The 20,620-nt window shown below is 38.2% G+C and overlaps 1 protein-coding gene across 3 annotated transcripts in view; it reads right to left on the bottom strand.

Moving 5' to 3' along the window:
- The window catches only part of scube3 (signal peptide, CUB domain, EGF-like 3), a 90,503-nt gene extending 82,099 nt beyond the window's left edge, over positions 1-8,404 (bottom strand). For all 3 annotated transcript variants that reach the window (XM_053483155.1, XM_053483156.1, XM_053483157.1), the window contains exon 1: positions 8,083-8,404. In XM_053483155.1, coding sequence (XP_053339130.1) covers positions 8,083-8,188 — 106 coding nt within the window. In that variant the 5' untranslated portion in view covers positions 8,189-8,404. The remainder of the gene's footprint in view (positions 1-8,082) is intronic.
- Positions 8,405-20,620: the final 12,216 nt, after the last annotated feature.

Here is a 20,620-nt window from a genome sequence, read left to right as displayed (position 1 = left end):
CCAGGAACTCCTTTAATGCACCAAAATGTGGAAATGGCTTGGAGCGAGGTTTAGGACTGTATAAGGGGGATGTGGCAATAACTCCCAGTTGATCTCCTGTACTGTGCAAGTGATGTTGGTGAATGATTGTGTGTGCAGTTCACACAGACAGATGTGTCTTTTCCGCAAGCTGGCGACAAGTTATATGTGGAATTTTCAAGGATCAGGCGTTCCACTCGCTGAACGTTCACGGATGTACGGAATTCTTTAAAAAGTTTACACCGTTCACATTTTACCGCGGCTAAGAGTCTGATCACCGTCTTGTGCTTGAAGTTTTATTGCAAACGTCAATCACTTTTATGCCTTCATTCACCAGAAATGTTATCACAAGTTCCTGTTTGGCTTGAACAACATTTGTAGTTATGACAAAACCTGATAGAAGTAGTGATAAATAATGTATAATCAACTCTCCGTAAAAGATTCCTCAGTCTGACCCTATAGCATGTGGGATCCGGCATTTTTCCTGACACTGTCACACCTTTAGCTCCTACTTGTGATTACACTTTGACTTTAAATTAAATGTAGAATTGCTATCGTGTCTTATATTTCTATACAGTATATACATAAAGTAAATATTCACAACCTCTTATTAAAGTTCTGTAGAAAAATTCTGTAGTCGTATTTGTAGCTAATACAGTTAGCTTGTGCGGCTAACAACAATCTGCTAACAACTAAAGCAAGCTTCGTACAAAACATGCAAATCACAAAAACAATTAAATTTTTTTTTTTTTTTTAATCTTTGATGTTTTGGTTAAGGAAAGAAATCTGTAGATATGTAGGTATACAGTAGGTGTGTGTAGATAGGGCGGTTTGCCTGTGCTGCTAGTCTGCTAACAAAGCTAATACAAAGCCTAGCATAAAAAGGAACTGGATTGACCTTATTTGAACATTTTATTTCAACAATTTTGGAGAAGTCTAACTTGCATTATTAAATACATACAGTACTACAGTGTGTATTAAAGCTTGCTGATGTGTACACATGGTGAAACACCACACAGTATTATCGCTTGTCTACTGTGTTCTTCACCGGGTTGGTAATCTTTGGTAGGTAATGTCCTTTAGCTACAGTCAAAGTTGTGCTGTAACCATTAAATTTTAAACATCCAAGTCATCAAACTAACTTTACATTTTTTTAATTGTAAATTAAATCAAAGGTTGGGCGGGATTTGTTTAGTTTTTAATGAACCTGCTGTTAGATGCAGTGCGCTAAGTGACGGGCCGAGGACATGAACAGGAAGTGAGCGAGAAAGAGTGTTTTGAGTGTCTCAGAAAAATGCGATTGAAGCTCTCTCTCTCTTTAAGACCATTGGAATGCTTTTGTCTGAGATGCGACAGTTTTTCTTCACTTTGCCGTTTCGCCTCTTTAGCCGAGCCTGGTCGCACTGGACAGTTTACCACGCGGTCAACCATAAACTTTACAACTGCCACCTCAAATATGCACCAGCAGCTTTCTGACGGAGCGAGAGAAGTTCAAGCGCTCTGGGACTTTTCCTAAACTTTTGGGATTGGAATTGGGACCTGATTTCAGCATTTTATTCTAAAATAAAATTAAATATTTTGCCTAAAAAGGCATTGTGCACTCACTTTCTATTATCCATTAAAAAAAAAAAATTAATAAATAATAATAATAATAATAATAATAATAATAATAATCACTATGGACCACCAGATACGAACACGATACCTAGGTGCCAATCCGATCTGTATTGTGATTCTGTTAGTATCATGACTTTACAAATATCCCGATAAGTTAATTACAAGTTTATTACAATTTTAAACAAACTTAGCAAATAATAATGTGTGAATAGTTTAGAGTACTACCACCTGTAGGATTATAGAGGAACTGCATAAACAACACAAACAAATATATAAAAGAAAAATGTGTAAAAATTTATTCTGTGTCAAGCCATTGACATGATTTTGAACTGCTATGCAAAAGAATAATGATAGATCACTAAATATTTATTCCCCCATCTGTAGTACTCTCCAAGTGCGATGTAGATGCTATAGCTTTAATTCGGCACATTTGTTTCTGTAACAAAAGGTTACATTTATCATTACATGTCTTATTTAGTGTAATCGTACTTAATCGTTTGCCCATCTTGATTTGTCCTAATGTAAAGGTATACCAAATTCTAGAGATTACCACCTGCTGTCTACTTGCTGAACAAGGTACAAGTTGTAGCAAACTATTTTTCCTGATTAAAATTGTATTTATTTATTTATTTTATATGAGATGACATGGAGTAGTACTGCTGCCAAAGTTCAAACCAGCCCTTGGTTATTAATATCTGATGAAAATGCACAGAAAGAGTACTTACAGAAGTATGTGAGTGTACAGTATATGTTTGTGTGTGTGTGTGTGTGTGTGTGTGCAGCCAGTGACGGACAAGGTTTTAGTTCAAAGCCCTACCACGACCCAAAAGGCGAGAAAAAAAAAAACGGCATGCAATTGCAGTTAGCCTTGAACCGACCGAGTGTTTATTTTACTATCACCGTCTCCTAGTAATGCACATGTTTCGAATAAGTGTAGTTTAGCGGTTCGGATTTTTGGATAATCGCCAGTCATGATATCCGGCCATTTAACATAAAACAAAAAATCACTTAGCACGTGTGTCCAATCTGTTAGCATCTAAAAGCTTTTAAAATGCTACATGAGGCATAATCAGGGGGTCTGACTTAAGGAAAAAAAATAGTGACAGGATCATCTACTGTATATTTGTTATTGAGTTCCTATAGTTATTATCTAGAGTGATTACATGGGTTTAATCCAAACCTCAGGACCGGAAAGCATGAAACACATCACTGCTGAGTTATCTGTGGAATTTACTCTACAGTTAAAAAGGTTTAGACTGCAAAAAAAACATGATTTTTGGATAAATAATAATTTTAAAAAAACATAAATACGGTAATAACCTCTTAGCAAAGCGTGATTCATCATTTCTTCCTCATAAGCAGGCATGAAAATCCTAAAATATTTACGTTCACGAGAAGCTGCAGCGGAGATCTCGGCCGCGTACAAGGCCATTGCTCACGCTGACAAAAGAACAGGGCAACTTCATCGAGTGAAAGGCAAGACAAAGCAAACAAACCCCCAGGCGGAATAAAGAGGGAGTGAAGTTGTATTCGGCCATCCCCTCCCCTCTCCGTGGGAGTCTGCAGTACCAGCTTGGCCTTTTCCGTGCTCTCTGGCACGCCTGAATCAGGCCACCGGCTTCAGTTCCCACACAGAAAGCATCCTGTCGAGCCTCAGCTACGTCTCACTCGGTGTCTGTGCATCTGTCTTTGTCTCCGAGCCTTTCTAGCACTTTCAGGCTCGCTGTCGTCCGTTCCGTGCCGGTCTCGGGGTAGGCCGGGAGACGGACCAGAGGTTACGCCAACGCACACCGCTGCAGCGTGACACATAGTCGCCGGCAGTTGCCGTGGCGCCGCGTCAGGCGATCCGTCCCGTATCTAATCTGACTCCTTATAAACATCTTTTCCAACTACGTTATCAGGGTCTTTCCGGAGACACGAGTAAGCAGGAAGCACTGAGAACCTGTCCACAGCTGGACGGAAGGGAAAAAAATAACATTCCCAGGCAGTTGTGTTCAAGCATTTGCATGCAGATGTGTTTCCAGGTAGAAAAACTACGCATCTTAAGGTCATGCTATAAGTTAAAAACCATCAACAACCATGAAGGGAGATAAGGCAGAGTTTCTACTAACGGCACGTCCAAAAGTTGTCCAAAGTACTTTTTAATGAGATGGTGGACGTCCATCCTTCATATCATTTTGTTACTGCAGCTATAAACAGTCGTTCCCTTACCAGTCTGTCTTTAATCTGCGTTCTTTAAACTTACAAGAGATAGCTTGAAGCCTTTTCCGCGCCTGGAAAATTACAAAGCTCGGACACTTGAGACTTCTTCAATCAGCAGTAACTAAACATTTATTTACAGAAAACTTTAACACACCAATGATTACACGCTTTCCTGATCAAGATCCTAAAGATGAGAAACTGTAAAAATCACTAATTGCTCCTTTAATATGCTGTTTTACAATATCGACAACACCACCCCTTGGTTGAACCATGTGACCCGACCCCATCAGAGGTGTACGTCTCCGAGACGTGTTTCTCAGACGTTTCTTTTATACTTTTTTTGGGATGTTAGGTCAAAACTTTCAGATAACGAACTACAAAAATGAGCACACACACACACACACACGCAAACAGATCAGATCAGCACCGGTAAGCAGGTGCTCACGTCGGCCCACGTCGGCCAAACACCAGAGCGGCGCTAACGTCGTCACATGGCCTCGTACTGAGCGCGGTGGATGTTGTGGAAAACGAAAAAGAGGAAAAGTGGTTCAAATTGCAAAATGTAAATATTGAGTTTTCCCACAATGGGAAGTAGACCACCCAAGATGCAAACAGCCCCCCCCCCCTTCACACACACACACACACACACACATACATACACGCACGCTCCGTCCCTGTCAGCCGCTCAGGGGACAGCTTTTTTTGTGTATCCGAGTGTGAAACTTCAACATGTTACCCCCACCACACCACACACACACACACACACACACACACACGATTCTGCTTATTCTCATTCATAAATTCCATCTTACTGCAAAGAACAAATTGGAAGTTGAGCGCAGGTTGATGAAAACTTTAAGAAAATCTTTTCCTGCAGAAGAAGTGCCCTCTGTTATTTAAACACACACACACACACGTTACACATAATTTCCAAAAATCTCTGCTTCAACTACACTGATGAGTGTGAACTGCTATCATTGCGGAGTTAAACAGGGTGGTGTAGCCCGTAAATGCGTGAAGCTGTGGAATAAATGTGATCGGAAAAAAAGGAATAAATGGCGAGGACTTGGCAAAGTTGCTTGTTAAAAAATCTACAGTAGAAACCAGAGCTATGTTTCATGATGAAAGAAAGAGCATTTCCATACACACACACACACACACACACACACACATAATGTGATGAGAAATCACAGGATTGGGACTAAACATCTGTGTGTCCATAAGAAAACCGCTTGTTATTGAGACTCATCAGAAAAAAGGTTTCGGTTTGCTAGGGAGCATAAATACTGGACTTTGGAGTGATGGAAAAAGGTCATGTGACCTGATGAGTCCAGATTGATCCTATTCCAGAGTGATGGGTGTGTCAGGGTAAGAAAGGAAGCACATGAAGCGATGCATCCATCATGCATAGTGTCCACTGTACAGGCCTCTGGAGACAGTGTTATGATCTGGGGCTCCTTCAGTCACTCAGGTCGAGACTCAGCAACGTTAAGTGGCAATAAAATGAAGTCAGCTGACCACCTGAATGTACTGAATCACCAGGTTATTACATGCAGTATATGGAGTTTTTCCTTCCCTGATGGCACGGACGAATCCCTGGACTCAGGTTGTAAAAGAGTGGCTTTTTTTTGGCCAGGCAGCATAGAATCAATAAAAATAAATAAATAAATAAATCTGATTACACAGATGTTCAAATCTTCTACTTTATATATTGTTAATTTTAAATAGTAAATAGTCAGATATAAAAAAATATCCTCAAGTATTATGGTATATTTTATTCTTTACAATTCCTAAATATTTGTATGATTGTACGATTAATAATATTTCATGTCATTATTATTATTATTATTATTAATACAATAACACTATTCCCCTAGAGTTACTACATGACCTCTGGTAACCCTTCTGCCTTACAGAGAGTCAGTCAATTTGAGGTTTTTTCAAATTAAAATGTTAAATTTAAATCGCGACTGATTTACCACAAATCATTTTCCTGATTATATCTGCATCATTTTAGGCGATTTTCACTAAACGCAAAGTTGAACTTGTCCTGGTTTATGGCCAATTTCACTACATTACAGAAATAAAAGTAAAACATTTTAAATAAATATCTGCCAATAAATAAAATCTGAAAATTTAAAAGTGTGTCAAAGTATTGACAGGCTAAATAAGCTAAGTTTTAACTCAAATTAAAGTAACCATTAAAAGATAAAACTTACCCGTATTCAAGGTATTTTAATTTGATAATTTTTTGCTTTAATTTTTTTTATATCAACATTAAATAGTTTAAAACTGAACATTAGCACTAGAGTTTTTTATTATTATTATTATTTTAGGTATAATGTTTTATATTTATTTTTTTTGTATTCCTTTACATGTACAACATATGTACTTGACAAAAAAAATCTAAATGGATCCGATCTGGATTAAAATAAATAAATTTTAAAAATGGCAAAATTAATTTCAAGGCACAATAAGCAGCAATGACACTTTTTTTAAGAAATGCTCAAAAAAATACAAAGACATACAGTAGCGAACCCGAAGCTGAGTGTGAAAACGTGGACGGGTAAGAATGTGTGCAATATTCAGTTTCAGTAAAAAAAAAAAAAAAAAAAAAAGGATTTAACACAATAAAAAAAAAAAGCTTTCCTAATGTCCTTTGCAGAAACCATGAAAAATTACGACACGGACAATATTTTCTCTGCAAAGTGTTTTTCCCCTTGTTTCTGTACTGACTACAAACAATTTTAATCATCATTAGCACTTATAAAGTTTTCAATTTATCACTTCAACATAATCTTTTCCTGGACAATTATTTTTTTAGCCAGTTTTCTCTCTCAATGGAAAAAAAACTCTACATTATACTTGTGCAATGCTGGTTCGGTTTTATTTCAGGTTAACAAACCTTTAAACATCTGTTTGGAAAGGCAGTGTCAGTGAGGTGAGACAAGAGAACCAGCCAAAACATGATTAACATGAGATGGAGGGAAGGTGGGGGCGGGCTTCCAGAGGGTCAATTAGCCTCAGAGAGTTCAAAACAACTATGTGTCTGTCAATCATTCCTGATTCATCAGCTATTTATTTTATTTGTTGAAAAAAAAGGGACAGATTTTTAAATCTGCCTGTGTCTGAACACAGTAACGTGGACGAATATATGTTTTGGTAGGAACATTCGCCATGTGCACAGTCTAAAAATAAAACAATTCACCATTTCATAAGTATCTCATCAGTTTCATATTAGTATCATGCTTAAAAGCAGCAAAGATTTAATGTGCATGTTTTTCAACCTTCATAATCCACAGAAATATACTGGTTTCTAGTTCAGTAAGGAAAGTACTGTAAAGTGCAATTCAGGGCAATCTATACAGCGTGACCCTGAGAAAAGCTTTCTAGATGAGAACAAGGCTTTGGGAAAAGCAGCCTGTAACTGTGACATCATCTAAAGGATCAACTCTACAAACACAAATGATTGCTATTGAGAACGAAATGCTTGGAAGCACTTTTACTTTTAAGACAGATACTTAAATAAACAGCTTTTCTACGAGAGAACAAAACATTACATGCATGTACGCGCATGACCTGAGAGCTGCAACTGAAAAAAAAAAAAAAAGAAAATCAGAAAAAGAAAAAAAATCATCATGCAATTTGCAAGTTTATCCTGCAATTAAAGGCTTAAACATTTAAGTGCCTTAGGATAATTAGTAGATTAATTTAGAAGAAGTCGATGGACTGGGAAATGCATCACAGAACTGCTCAGTGCACTCTCAAACTTTTTTTAACAAATAAAAGAGAGGTATGCATGAAGATCCATGTGCAAAAACACACACTGAAGGCGTTTCAAAATGTTTGTCTGATTACTTATTTTTCTCAAATGCATCTTTCAAATGGATTTCACTTATGGCTTCTTTAAAAAAAAATGCAAGTCCTTTCTGTAAGGCTGCTGCTGCACTGATCCATGTAACAAAAAAAAAAAAAAAAAAAAAGTTTTCTAAAAGAGATGAGACATTCTGGGAATACATTAAGTCCCTGAGATGCTTCTAAATGCATTAATAAACCGGACTAACATATGCATGTGAAGGATGTACAATTGACTGCAAATCCATCTTTTCATCAAACCTGCAAGGTGTACAGTACCGAGCGCGTGCCAGTCGTTAATTTCATGCCCAAACGCGAGCGCACGGAAGAGAGGATGAGACGCAGAGAGACAGAGAGAGAGAGAGAGAGAGAGAGAGAGGGGAGTTTCACCGTGTGCGGGTCGGGTCAGGGATGCGGCTCCCGGCTGCGGGACAAAGGCGAGCAGGGTGCAGGCCACCAATCCGGCGCAGGCGCGCGCTACCGCCTGGAGGAACATCTCAGCGCGCGCGGAGAGCTCGGACACCGGAGAAGAGGAGAAGAAGAACGAACAACAACTAAAAAAAAATAATAATAAGGACGGAAGAAAGGCTCAGACTGTTTATCCCGGGTGTGAGAGCTCGGCGCGGAGGCTCGGAGACGCTCTTATTCCCAGCGCGCGGATCCTCTCCGTTACAGCGTCCGGCTCGCGAGACAGGAGCGTGCACCGGGTTGAGCGCGAGCACTGGAGCGCGCGCCACTGCTCATGTTCAACTCCGATCGAGAGAGAGAGAGAGGGAAGGGGGAGGAGAGAGAGGAAGGATCACACACACACTGATTTCTCTCTCTCTCTCTCTCTCTCTCTCACTGACCCCCCCCCCCCCTCTCCCTCCTTATTTTCTTCCCGGGAGGAATTCACACTGGGGGTTGCCATGGACACGGCTTCCGTGGGCGCGAGAGGTCAGACTCTCCTAGACCGTGCGCGCAATCAATGGACCTGACTCTGGGAGACAAAAAGTGCCAAAAACAACCCAAAAATCCATTGCCACAGTCTCATATGCAAACCCCCCAAAAAACAACTCAAAACCCCCAAACAACCGGGAACCACCAAACTACCCAAAACAACACAAAAATTCAACAAGGTCTCATATGCAACCCCCAAAACAGTCTTCTATGCAAACCCCAAAACAAACGAGAAACCCCAAAACAAAACAACCAAAAAACACCAAAACAACCCAAAAACCCCAAACAACCGAAAAAACACCAAAACAACCCAAAAACTTATCAACACTGTCTCATATACAACCCTCTGTATTAAAAACTTTAGCCATTACTTGTTTTGCTGTTTTTTTTAAAATTATTATTATTTACACACACAGAGCACAAGAATGTGCAGCCTGAAGTGACGCATCCTTTTTTTCAGCACACCCTTACAGTATATGCATCATGATAAACTGAACTTTTATTCATGTGAACCAACTATATACAAACATGACTGAGGGGGAAAAATGGGTCACATACAGTAGGCAAAGAAAAAGCACAGATACACATGACCAGGTGTTTTTAATTGTTGTTTTCGGTTGTTTCTATGGCATAAAAAAATAATAGTAATATGCTCAATTTGTGAGTTCTACATTCTTGTAGAAATCCCACATTCCTGTAGCAGTAAAAATGTAACCTTTTTTAAAAGTAAGGCTAACTTTCGTTGTAAGTGACATATCTGAAAACTCAATTACACAGTTTGAAGTTTGAAGCCTCCCCATTAACACACACCGGAAAAGTTTTCTTTATTAATTCCTCTATGATCTATGCAGCCATGCCGGCATGCATCAGTGCCACTAGAGTTTTAAGGGATTAAATGTGCAATAGTTGAGATTTACCTTATTTGAGAGAAAATTATACCTCTCACATATGTGTATGCATGGTTCAAGTCAAACCGGGACTAAGTGTTCCCTTAATTTTTTTTTTTTTAACAGTGTTGATAATATTGATTAAAAAAGATAAAGTTGGAAATATTAATTTGGTGTGACGACCCATTCAGAAAACTGAGTTACAACTGTGTATTTGAGTTGGATGCGCCTCCTGTCACTCTACTCTGTGCAGCTACCTTAGATTCTGGGGCCACGAGCATAGGTAGTAATTTTTTTTAAAGTTGAGCCTTGAACACTTACCTAACATACCCTTAAAGACAAGGGTTAGGAGAAGTTAAGGGGTTAGTGTTTAGGGATACAGCAGTACTTCTGCATACAAATTTAATCCCTTCTAGAGGCGAGTTTTTGAAGGTGAAAATTTGTATTGCGAAACACATTTTCCCATAGGAAATAATATAAATGCAAATAATCCATTCCAGCCACCCAAAAATATTACCAATATAACCACTTTCTGACACTATGATCATAGTTTTGCACATAAAAACAATCTAAACAATTAGACAATAAGTAAAATATGAAATGAATAAACATTAAACTTCACTTTAATCTACCTTAAGATATGATTCTTCTTGACGCTGGCATTTGCTTTAAAAACCAAACTAAAAGTGGCTTCTTTTTTCTCCTTGCTACCATATTTTTTTTTAACATTCTTGGTACCCATGGTACTGTCTTCACTAAATCTTGCACAAAAAAAACAATAAAAAAAAGAAAAGAAAAAAAATTCAAACACACACAACCATACACAGTATGAGATGCAGTAAAATGCTTAAATGACTGTTTGTGACCTAAGAGGAAAGATAAGATAAGCAGCCTACGCATTTGAATGCCCTGGGATGGATCGTCATCCCTTGCTTTGTTTTTGCATTAACACGTTTCCATGGATGTACAGTATATTATAGATAAAAGAAGAAGTGATTTAAAAAGAAGTTAAAGATGAAGTCATGGGTTCGAAGGTGGAGTCATTAAAAAAAAAAAAACATTTGACCTTTGGCAACATTGCTATAACAGCTAGGAAATGTCATCAAACACAGTGCAACATTGTGTCATCAAACTCAAAAAAAAAAGAACAACAACTTTGTTGTGTTTTTGGACTGTTTGGCATTCCACATCAGGGCCCACTTTACATATCCAGGGGCTTTTGTTTTTGTTTCAGTTGCCTCACCTACACTCCAAGTGTCCCCCCAAAATGTTTTCCATAAGATTAATATAATTATAGAAAAACACACTTTTTATTTGTTTTTCCCTTTAACCCACACACTCCAGGGTGATTCTGCAGGCACCATGAGCTCACTTCTCACCTCTGGAGAAGGCAAACATTTGAGTTCAGGACCAAGTCTTATCTCTGGGATCAAACACAATGTAGATTTCAGGTACAGTAGATCTCCTAATGCAATAAAACATTCATCCATTAGGAAGCACTTTATCCTGGTCTGGGTCATATTGATCCCAGCGCATCCCAGAAACACAAGACATGAGGCTGGATTACACCATCTACATACACTCAGACCTCTCTCTTTAATTTTATTTTTCCTAATTAGTCTATCAGGCTAAATAATTTTTTTTTTTACCAGTTTGTTACCATTTTATTTAATTTTCTGCCAATTTTATTAGGAACAACGTATTGAGCATCATTGAGCATTTTATCATGTACATGTTCAGTTACTGAATCTGAGCCTTTTTGGGTGGAAATTGATTACATAGATACTTAATTTTAAATTTCAAACATTCAATCTTACAGCCTTAAGCATGAAATTTAGTTTTAGTTGAGTTGGAAACCACACAATTATGTTTTAAATCAACAGGAAACCATATACTTTAGTTATAAATCATCAGAAAACAACATGAGAGTTTTATTTCATTTGGTAAAATTGTTTTGGGCCATTTAAAAAACAATTCAATTCAGTTTCAGATCATTTAGAAACCACAACATTTAGTTTTAGATCATTTGAGGAAAAAATTGCATTCTGTTTCAGATCACCTGAAAACAAAACAATTTAGTTTCAGATCATTTTTAAACCACACAGTTCAGTTCCGGATCATTTTAAAACCTCAAAGTTTGAGATAAGATTATTTAGGGGAAAAAAACATTTAGTTTCAGATCATTTGATAAACATAAAACATTGTATTAGGTTTTAAGTAAAACATAAAATTTAGTTTTAGATCATTTGGACACCATGAAATTCGGTTTCAGATCATTTAGAAATCACTCAAATCAGTTTCAGTTCATGAATCAATTTCACATACTGTATTAAGATTTAAATTTATGTTTTTTTTTATTTTTAGTAATTATCAATTTAAATTAACCACTATTAAGTGTCTTAATGGTAATGTTAGCTTGTTAATTAGCATTTGGCTCAGTGGTAGGTTTCTCGCTTGCCATGTGGAATGCCCTAACCCCAGCCACTGGATGCAGTGTTGTTCCCAAGCCCACATAAAATAGGAGGGGTGTGTCAGGAAGAGCGTAAAAACCTGAGCTAATTTGTGTTCAGGTCAGAGCTTCATGTGGCGACCCCTAGTATTTTTGCTAGCTGGCAAATTTTTATAGTGGTTTCTAAAAATTTGCTAGATAACTAGCTAGCTAACAAACACTTTTCCACGCCATTTAGTCGAAGCCTTTGTTGTGTTTTTGCTTTTAAATAAGTAACAAAGCTGGATTTTTGGCACAAATTTATGAAAAAAATTAAAAAGGCGGTTAACTAGCATCCATCCAGAGGAAATTACGATTTAAGTCTTTTAACATCTTAAAAACTTTAAAAAAATTTACAAATGCCTTCCAGAACTTACATTTCTCCTTTCTATTGATCTTCATGAAATTCATGATTACTTCCTGTAACTTTTCTAATAAACATGTGACTTGGGGGGGATGGTCATAATATTTCTATGTTGAGGAAATGAATTTTAAGATGTGAAATGGATTTACACATTAATGAAAATTAACTATTTTAAGCATTCCATACCGGATCGTTCGTGGCCCAAGTTAACAACGACTGCCACCGGTGCTGCTGACCTACAGGGTGCTGGTGGAAATTAGGCTTCTGTTGGTAGAAAAGGGAGAGGAGGAAGGTGTGTTTGTAGGCAGAAAGAGAAGAGGAAAGGCAAGCGTTTAGGACTGACAGTAGGGACTTTAAATGTTGGGACTATGACAGGGAAGGCAAGAGAGTTGGTTGATATGATGCAGAGAAGTATGGTGGATATACTGTGTGTCCAGGAGACCAGGTGGAAATGTAGCAAGGCTAGAAGCTTTGAGAAGGGTTCAAGTTGTTTTACCATGGCGTGGATAGGAAAATAAATGGATTAGGAGTTATCCTGAATGAGGAGTTTGTTAGGAATTTTCTAGAGGTGAAAAAAGAGTATCAGACAGGTTGATGAGTCTGAAGCTAGAAATTGATGGTGTGATGTGCAATGTTGTTAGTGGTTATGCCCCACAGGTAGGATGTGAGTTAGAAGAGAAGGAGAAATTCTGCAGTGAGTTAGATGAAGTAATGCAGAACATCCCCAGAGGTAAGAGAGCGGTGATTGGTCCAGATTTTAATGGACATGTTGGGAAAGGGAACAGAGGTGATGTGAATGTGATGGGTAGGTTTGTCTTTAGGACAGGAACGTAAAAGGACAGATGGTGGTGGTCTTTGCAAAGAGGATGGAAATAGCAGTAGTAAATACTATCTTCCAGAAAAGAGAGGAACGAAGGATGACATATAAGAGCGGAGGCAGAAGCACTTAGGTAGACTACATCATCGTCGTTGTAATTTAAAAGAGATAAGTGACTGCAAAGTGTTGGTAGGGGAAAGTGTAGCCAGACAACCCAGGATGATGGTGTGTAAAATGACCCTCGTGGTGAGGAAGGTAAAGAGGACAAAGGCAGACCAGAGGATAAAGTGGTGGAAGTTGAAAAAGAAAAATGTTGTGCAGTTTCAGGGCGTAGTTAAGACAGGCTCTGGGTTGTCAGGAGGTGCGATCTTTTTGGTGGTGAAATAAGGAAGTCCAGGAGTGTATACAGGAAAAGAGGCTAGCTAAGAAGAAGTGGGACACTAAAAGGACAGAAGAGAGTAGACAAGAGTACAGGGAGATGCTGTGTAAGGTAAAGGTGGAGGCAGAGGCCAAACAAAGAGCATATGAGGACTTGTATGCTAGGTTGGACAGTAAGGAGGGAGAGGTGGATCTGTACAGGTTGGCGAGGCAAAGAGATAGAGATGGAAGGCATGTCAGATTGATTAAAGATAGGGATGAAAATGTACTGATAGGTGCCATGAGGGTGATGGGAAGATGGAAGGAGTACTTTGAAGAGTTGATAATTGAGGAAAATGAAAGAGAACGAAGAATAAAAGACATGACTGTTGTGGAGCAGGAAGTATCAAAAATCAGTAAGAGTGAGGTGAGGGGGGCATTAAAGAATATGAAGAGTGAAAAGGCAGTTGGTCCTGATGACATACCTATGGAGGTATGAAAGTTCTTAGGAGAGGTTGCAGTAGAGTTTCTGACTAGTCTGTTTAACAAGATTTTGAAGAGTGAGAGAATCCCAGGAGAATGGAAAAGTGTAGAGGAGAGGAGAAGTGTATTAGTGCCGATATACAAGAACAAGGGGATGTGCAGAGCTGTGGCAACTACAAAGGAATAAAGTTGATAAGCCATACAATTAAGCTTTGGGAAAGAATAGTGGAAGCTAGGTTAAGGAAAAATTTTGGAGTGAGTTAGATGAAGTGATGCAGAGCATCCTCAGAGGTGAGAAAGTGGTGATTGGTGCAAACTTTAATGGACATTTTGGAAAAGGGAACTGAGGTGATGAGAATGTGATGGGTAGTTTGGTCTTCAGGATGGGAACAAAGAAGGACAGATGGTGGTGGTGAGCATTTTTGAGCAGCAATATGGTTTCATGCCTAGAAAGAGTACAACATGCAGTATTTGCTTTGAGGATGCTGATGGAGAAGTACAGAGAAGGTAAAAAAAAGTTGCATTGTCTTTGTAGATTTAGAGAAAGCGTATGACAGGGTGCCGAAAGAGGAGCTGTGGTGTTGTATGAGGAAGTCTGGAGTGGCAGAGAAGTATGTTAGAGTGGTGAAGGACATGAATGAGAGCTGTAAGACATTGGTGAGATATGCTGTAGGTGTGACAGAAGAGTTCAAGGTGGAGGTGGGTCTGCATCAAGGATCGACTTTGAGCCCCTTCTTGTTTGCTATGGTAATGGACAGGATAACAGATGAGGTTAGACAGGAGTTTCCATGGACAATGATGTTTGCAGATGACATTGTGCTTTGTAACGAGAGCAGGGAACAGACAGAAGTAAATCTAGAGAAATAGTGGTACACTCTGGAAAGCAAATAAATGAAGGTTAGCTGTAGAAAGACAGAATACATGTGTGTAAATAAAAATAACCCAAGTGGCACAGTAAGGCTACAGAGAGCAGAGGTAAAGAGGGTGTAGGGCTTTAAATACTTAGGGTTATCGGTCCAAAGCAACGAAGAGTGTGGAAAGGAGGTGAAGAGGCGGGTTGGAATGGGTGGAGAAAAGTGTGTGTGTTATGTGACAAAAGAGTATCAGCGAGAGTGAAAGGAAAGGTGTACAAGACATTGGTGAGACCAGCGATGCTCTATGGCTTAGAGACAGTGGCACTAAGAGAAAAGGCAGAGTTGGAGGTTACAGAGATGAAGATGTTGAGGTTCTCTTTGGTAGTGACAAAGATAGAAAGGCTCAAGAATGAGTTCTTTAGAGGGACAACCCATGTTAGATGTTTTGGAGATAAAGTCAGAGAGGTCAGATTGAGGTGATTTGGACATGTTCAGATGAGAGATTGTGAGCATATTCGTAGAAGGATGCTGAGGTTGGAGCTGCCAGACAGGAGGTCTAGAGGAAGACCAAAGAGGAGATTTATGGATGCAGTGAGAGGACATGAAGTTAGTTGGGGTGCGAGGATAGGATTAGGTGGAGGCAGGTGTGGCGACCCCTGAAAGGCCGAAAGACAAAAGTAGAAAGAAGAAACATCATTTAGAAATACTGTGGGAACCAATAAGACTGATAAGCTAGCCTGTGAATAGCTTTTTAAATATGATTTTTATTTTTAAATGTAAACCTTAATGTATCTATCCTCTTCTCTGCACTACTGTCCACTGTGTCCATCTCTAGACACAACCACTGATCAAATGAAATTATATTTAAGATGTGGTCCATTGTTTTCCAGGGCTGTGATTTAGTGATCATTAACCACTTCATAGGTGAAGGATATGGAACCTAATCCTGTAAGTCAAGTGTATATCATAGTGACCTCTAGAGGTGAAACACTCAAACAAACCTGGTGAGAACAGCCGCTCATGATAAAAAGTTTGATATAATTACGACCGTGTTTATTGCTGTGGGTTTACTATCTGATTTGGCCAGTGTAACATTAAAAAAACTACATACATCTCCACATACATATCTCCTGGTTGGTCAGCAGTTCTGTTTCACTGATTACATGCTGGTGCTGAATCACAGAGCAAGGCTTTAATCTCAGTCTTTCATCACTGACATAAAGAAAAGACCTGTAAACATCTGATGATATGAAATTACGTGCAGAAGTAATCAGACTAGGTAATCTGCTGATGATCCGGACTCATGATGATCTGTCTGAGAACGGGTGTGGGTGGTCAAGAGAGAGGAACAACAACCAGGACAGAGACGAGAACATCTTGCACCATGACCAAGCATAAACGCAAAATGGTTTTCTACAGTTAACAGCCGAGTAAAAGCAAAACAGACATTGTGCGATATTTTAGACATTCTATCTCATTGTGAGATAGCATCACAAAGCCACAGAAAGAAATACATCCAGATGGGAGAGATATAGAAACATAAACACATACTGTACACACACACACACACACTTTCAGAGTCACTGAAAGTTGCCAGCAGCTAAACTACAGCCAAACAAGATAAGACTTTTTGTTCTTATCCTATTAATTAACCCGACGAGTTAGCAAAAACTCTTGACCCTTATTAGCATTTTCCAAAGGTTGTCTAGATGGATCCATCTAGCTGGATACAAAATACCCTTTATGTGGATACGTAAAAGCAAAATGATATCGGATTTGTGAAGCTATTTTTTTTAAGTACAAAGTTATAGCAATTTAAGTCCTGACAAACCCGACTTATTTGGGATTTAAAAACAGATTTACTTAGTTTTCGCTTCTATTCAATGAGTTTGATGACATTCAGGGCGTTAAGCGAAAGTGGTTAGCGGTTCTTTAAAAATACAGCTATGTTTTTTTTTTCCTTTTATTTAACCATACTGAACATGGGTACTAGTTAGCTAAACATGAATAAGGTTGAGATTTTATGTTCTTCGCTAGCTAACAATCTCAGTATGTTTGCTAGCTAACTTTTTATAGTAGTTTCTAAACATTAGCTAGATAACTGCCTACTGTAGCTACCAAATGCTTTTTCACATGATTTATTCCAACTACTGTAAGAATCTATGAAAACATTAATTTAATGATTTAAAAAATAAACTCACATTTTCCTTTTTCTGCATTTTAGTTTGTAATTAATAAAAGGGTTGGATTTTGGTTAACTAGCATACATGCTAAAGGAAATGATTATCTAAGGTCTTTTAATTAAAAATAACAAATATATATGTATATAAATGCATGACAGAACTTATTTTTTTCCTTTTATCGATCTTTTTAGCAAAATTTAGATGATCACTTCCTTAGCTTATTGTAACTTGTACAATGTTCCAAATCATTCTTAGGGTTAAATGTGTTCTTAACTATTTCAAGATGTTAAACGGATTTACACTTCAATCAGAAAATTTATCATTTTAAACATTATTTGTAAATACTGTACTGTAGATAATAGGAACCAATAGGACTGATAAGTTAGCCTGCAAACAAACTTTTAGCTTTGCCACATCATGGAGTTTAATAAGGGGAAATAGGATTTAACAACAAATATTGTATTGTTTAATTCCTAATTTTGTATTTTTGTCCACTATTTACACCAGAACTGGTGTAAAATATTCACTTAAAACAAGTACAAGTATGCACGAAGTGCTGAAGCGTACTGTGGTATTCCAAACTATTTGGCAAAAATTGAGTAAGAAACTCAAAAAACTCAGAATAAACAAGAATTAGTCAGATGAATTTCATACAAATGTCTTAGAAGTCTTAGAAGGGAAAAAACTACAGCTGCTATAACGTCCTCAGAGTTAACTTTCTTCATTTTATATGGATTACCGTATTTAGAATTTGATAATATTTCAGATATTACTCATTTCAGAGGAAAAAAAAAAATCCCACATTCAACATTCTCAGCGAGTGACATGCACTCACGCAGTCTCTTGTTTCATCTCAGAAGTTGTTTAAACTTAAACCTATGAGCAAAGTAAAGCTTTGAGGTTCTAAAATGGCAACAAAAATCCTGAAATGAACAAACAAAGGAAATAAAATAATGAAATAAGTATCTGAACTGTCTCCAGTTGCAGCACAAAGCCCGCAAATATCCGACCTGCTGTTTAGTCATTAGTGCAGACCCCAGGCGGGAGATATTAAGGAGATTGCCGGTCAACCACAAGTGTTATTGTGGTTATTGTTTGTGCGCAAGAGACCTCACGCTGAGGAGCTGGAAGGACCAGCTGTGAGACATAAACCGAATCAGCAGGCCACTGGAGTTACTCATCATCCCAGTCCTCTTGTGTGGGCTCAGAGCACCCGCATGTTGTAATGAAACCTCACAGCCAAACTTGTCACTTCCTTTTCCTGAAGAGATGACAAGAATCAGCATCAAACACATTCATCATGATCACCAAAATCATGGGTGGCACACGGATTTATGTCAAGATGTGTTATGTCACTATTACATACAGTACATTACTATACTATACTATACTACTGTATACTATACTATACTATACTATACTACTGTATACTATACTATACTATACTATTACATATAAAAGTGACATAATTAACACACCTCAGGAGTGTTGGTGGCTAAGTCGTAGATTTCTCTCCCGGCATATGGAAGACCCGGTTTCGAAAGGGTCCAAAAGACTTTAGGCATGAGACAGGTTACACCGTGGACAGGATGCCTAAACATTAAAGGGCACACATGAACACCACGGGCAATTTGGGGACACCAATTAGCCTAATCTGCATGTCTTTGGACTGTGGGAGGAAACCGGAGTACCCAGAGAAAACCCAACAAACACGGGGAAAACATGCACTCCATGGGGAGGGAATCGAACCCTCGGCCCTGTGCAAGGCGACAGTGTTAATCACTACGCCACCATAAGACAAACCCTAATCTACAGAACCAGTAAAAAATTCAAATTCACCTATTACTTTAATATTTTTCCTTTTTGTGATTTATTTTCCACATTTTAGAATTAAACTGGAAATTTCAAAATTATGAAATAACATAAATGGCATTAGGCCATTAAACAGAAACAACAACAACAACAACAACAACTACATTATTTAGTTGTCATTTTTAGACATAAATGTCAGCCTTTCTGGAACAGTTCTTGCAAGAACAGTTTGTCAATTTGCATTTGTAAAACCCATTAAGCTCCATGATGAAACGGTCTCTCATGAAGACCTTCCCAGAAAAGCAAGACCTAAACTTACCTCTGCTGCAGAGGAGACGTTTATTTAGAGTCACCAGCCTCAGAAATACCCAATTAACAACCAGCACCTCGGATTAGAGCCGTTATGAAGGAGAGCATAAGTGGCAGATACTGTACATCTCAATATTAACTGTTCAAATGGGGATTATTGTGTATTTGGAAGCATAAATAAATAAAAATGAGGAAAGACCATGGAATTAAAAGGTGTGTCTAAACTTTTGTTAGGATTCATGTACTGTATATACAGTAGACTTTGAATACTGCCCTCCAGGGACTCACAAAAATACTAATTAGGCCTCGAAATGATTTTTATCTTCACACCCGCGCACCAGAGAAAGCAGACTCACTAGTGTTGCACTTACAAATCCACTAGAGGACACTAGAGCTCTGTGGAAGCATGGGTACAGTGTACAGTACGTAGCACTGAAGGGCAATCACCGTACAGTTTCTTTTAAATAACTTGAATTAAGTCCAAACGTTTAGCAGGAATCTAAAGAGCAGTCAACAGTTACTTGAGCAAAACAACAAAATCCTGATATAAGCGATCAAATTTGTAATTTTGTGTTGTTGTAGTGGTACACCAAGTTGGGGTGAGAGCAAGAAAAGCAGAATATATTTCTACAGAAGAAAAGCAATTAAGCCTTAAAATAAGAGGTTTTATGTCAAGTTTATTCGTTAACTGTGACATCATTTAAATAACTGCATGAGGAAGGTCAGATGTCTTGAATACGGGGTAAAACAGCAACGGGAACTACAAGGTGATAGGGGTAGTGTTACAGAACACTGACTTTACGCCATAAAGACCTGGTGCCTCGAATCAGGTCTGACCGGTTCCTCCAGGATAAGAGTGCAACCTGATGAAGCTGTAAAAAAAAACCAGAATATGTCACAACTGTGTTGAAATGAAAAACATGGATCGGCATTTTTCCTTTTTTTTTTTTTTAGAAGGACATAAAGGCTTGGCCTATGAGTCACTGCTAGAACAGTCCTGAGATACTTACGTAAAGAATTCACACCCTGATCCCTGCCCTTGTCTGTACTGGCACTCATGGATGACTTTAAATCAGGTTTGTCTTGTGTTTATGGCAACGAACTGGTCCTACATGACATCAGAATTCCTATTGTGTGTTGTGTGCGAACAAAAAACCATACCGCTTCTTGAAATTTTAGCTCTGATGAGGAGGATTGGTAATGCAATCAAGAAAAAGAAGTTTATTAGTAGAAAGTTTAGAATATTTCTTTTTTTCGTACATGCATAATAAAGTGCTGGTCAACAGAGAATAGGTGTATACTTGAGACAAGGCTTGCAGGACAATTAAGGACTGTTTGGATATCATTCCTGAGCAATATACAGACTGACCTTTAGTGTCAAATGCTCTTATATTAAATAATTATGAGCTTTCTAAAAAAAAAAAAGAAAAAACGA

Source organism: Clarias gariepinus, chromosome 22 (genome assembly GCF_024256425.1).
Source record: "Clarias gariepinus isolate MV-2021 ecotype Netherlands chromosome 22, CGAR_prim_01v2, whole genome shotgun sequence".
Taxonomy (NCBI): domain Eukaryota; kingdom Metazoa; phylum Chordata; class Actinopteri; order Siluriformes; family Clariidae; genus Clarias; species Clarias gariepinus.
Note: the sequence above shows the minus strand (reverse complement) of the source record. Positions and strands in the feature narration are given on the sequence as shown.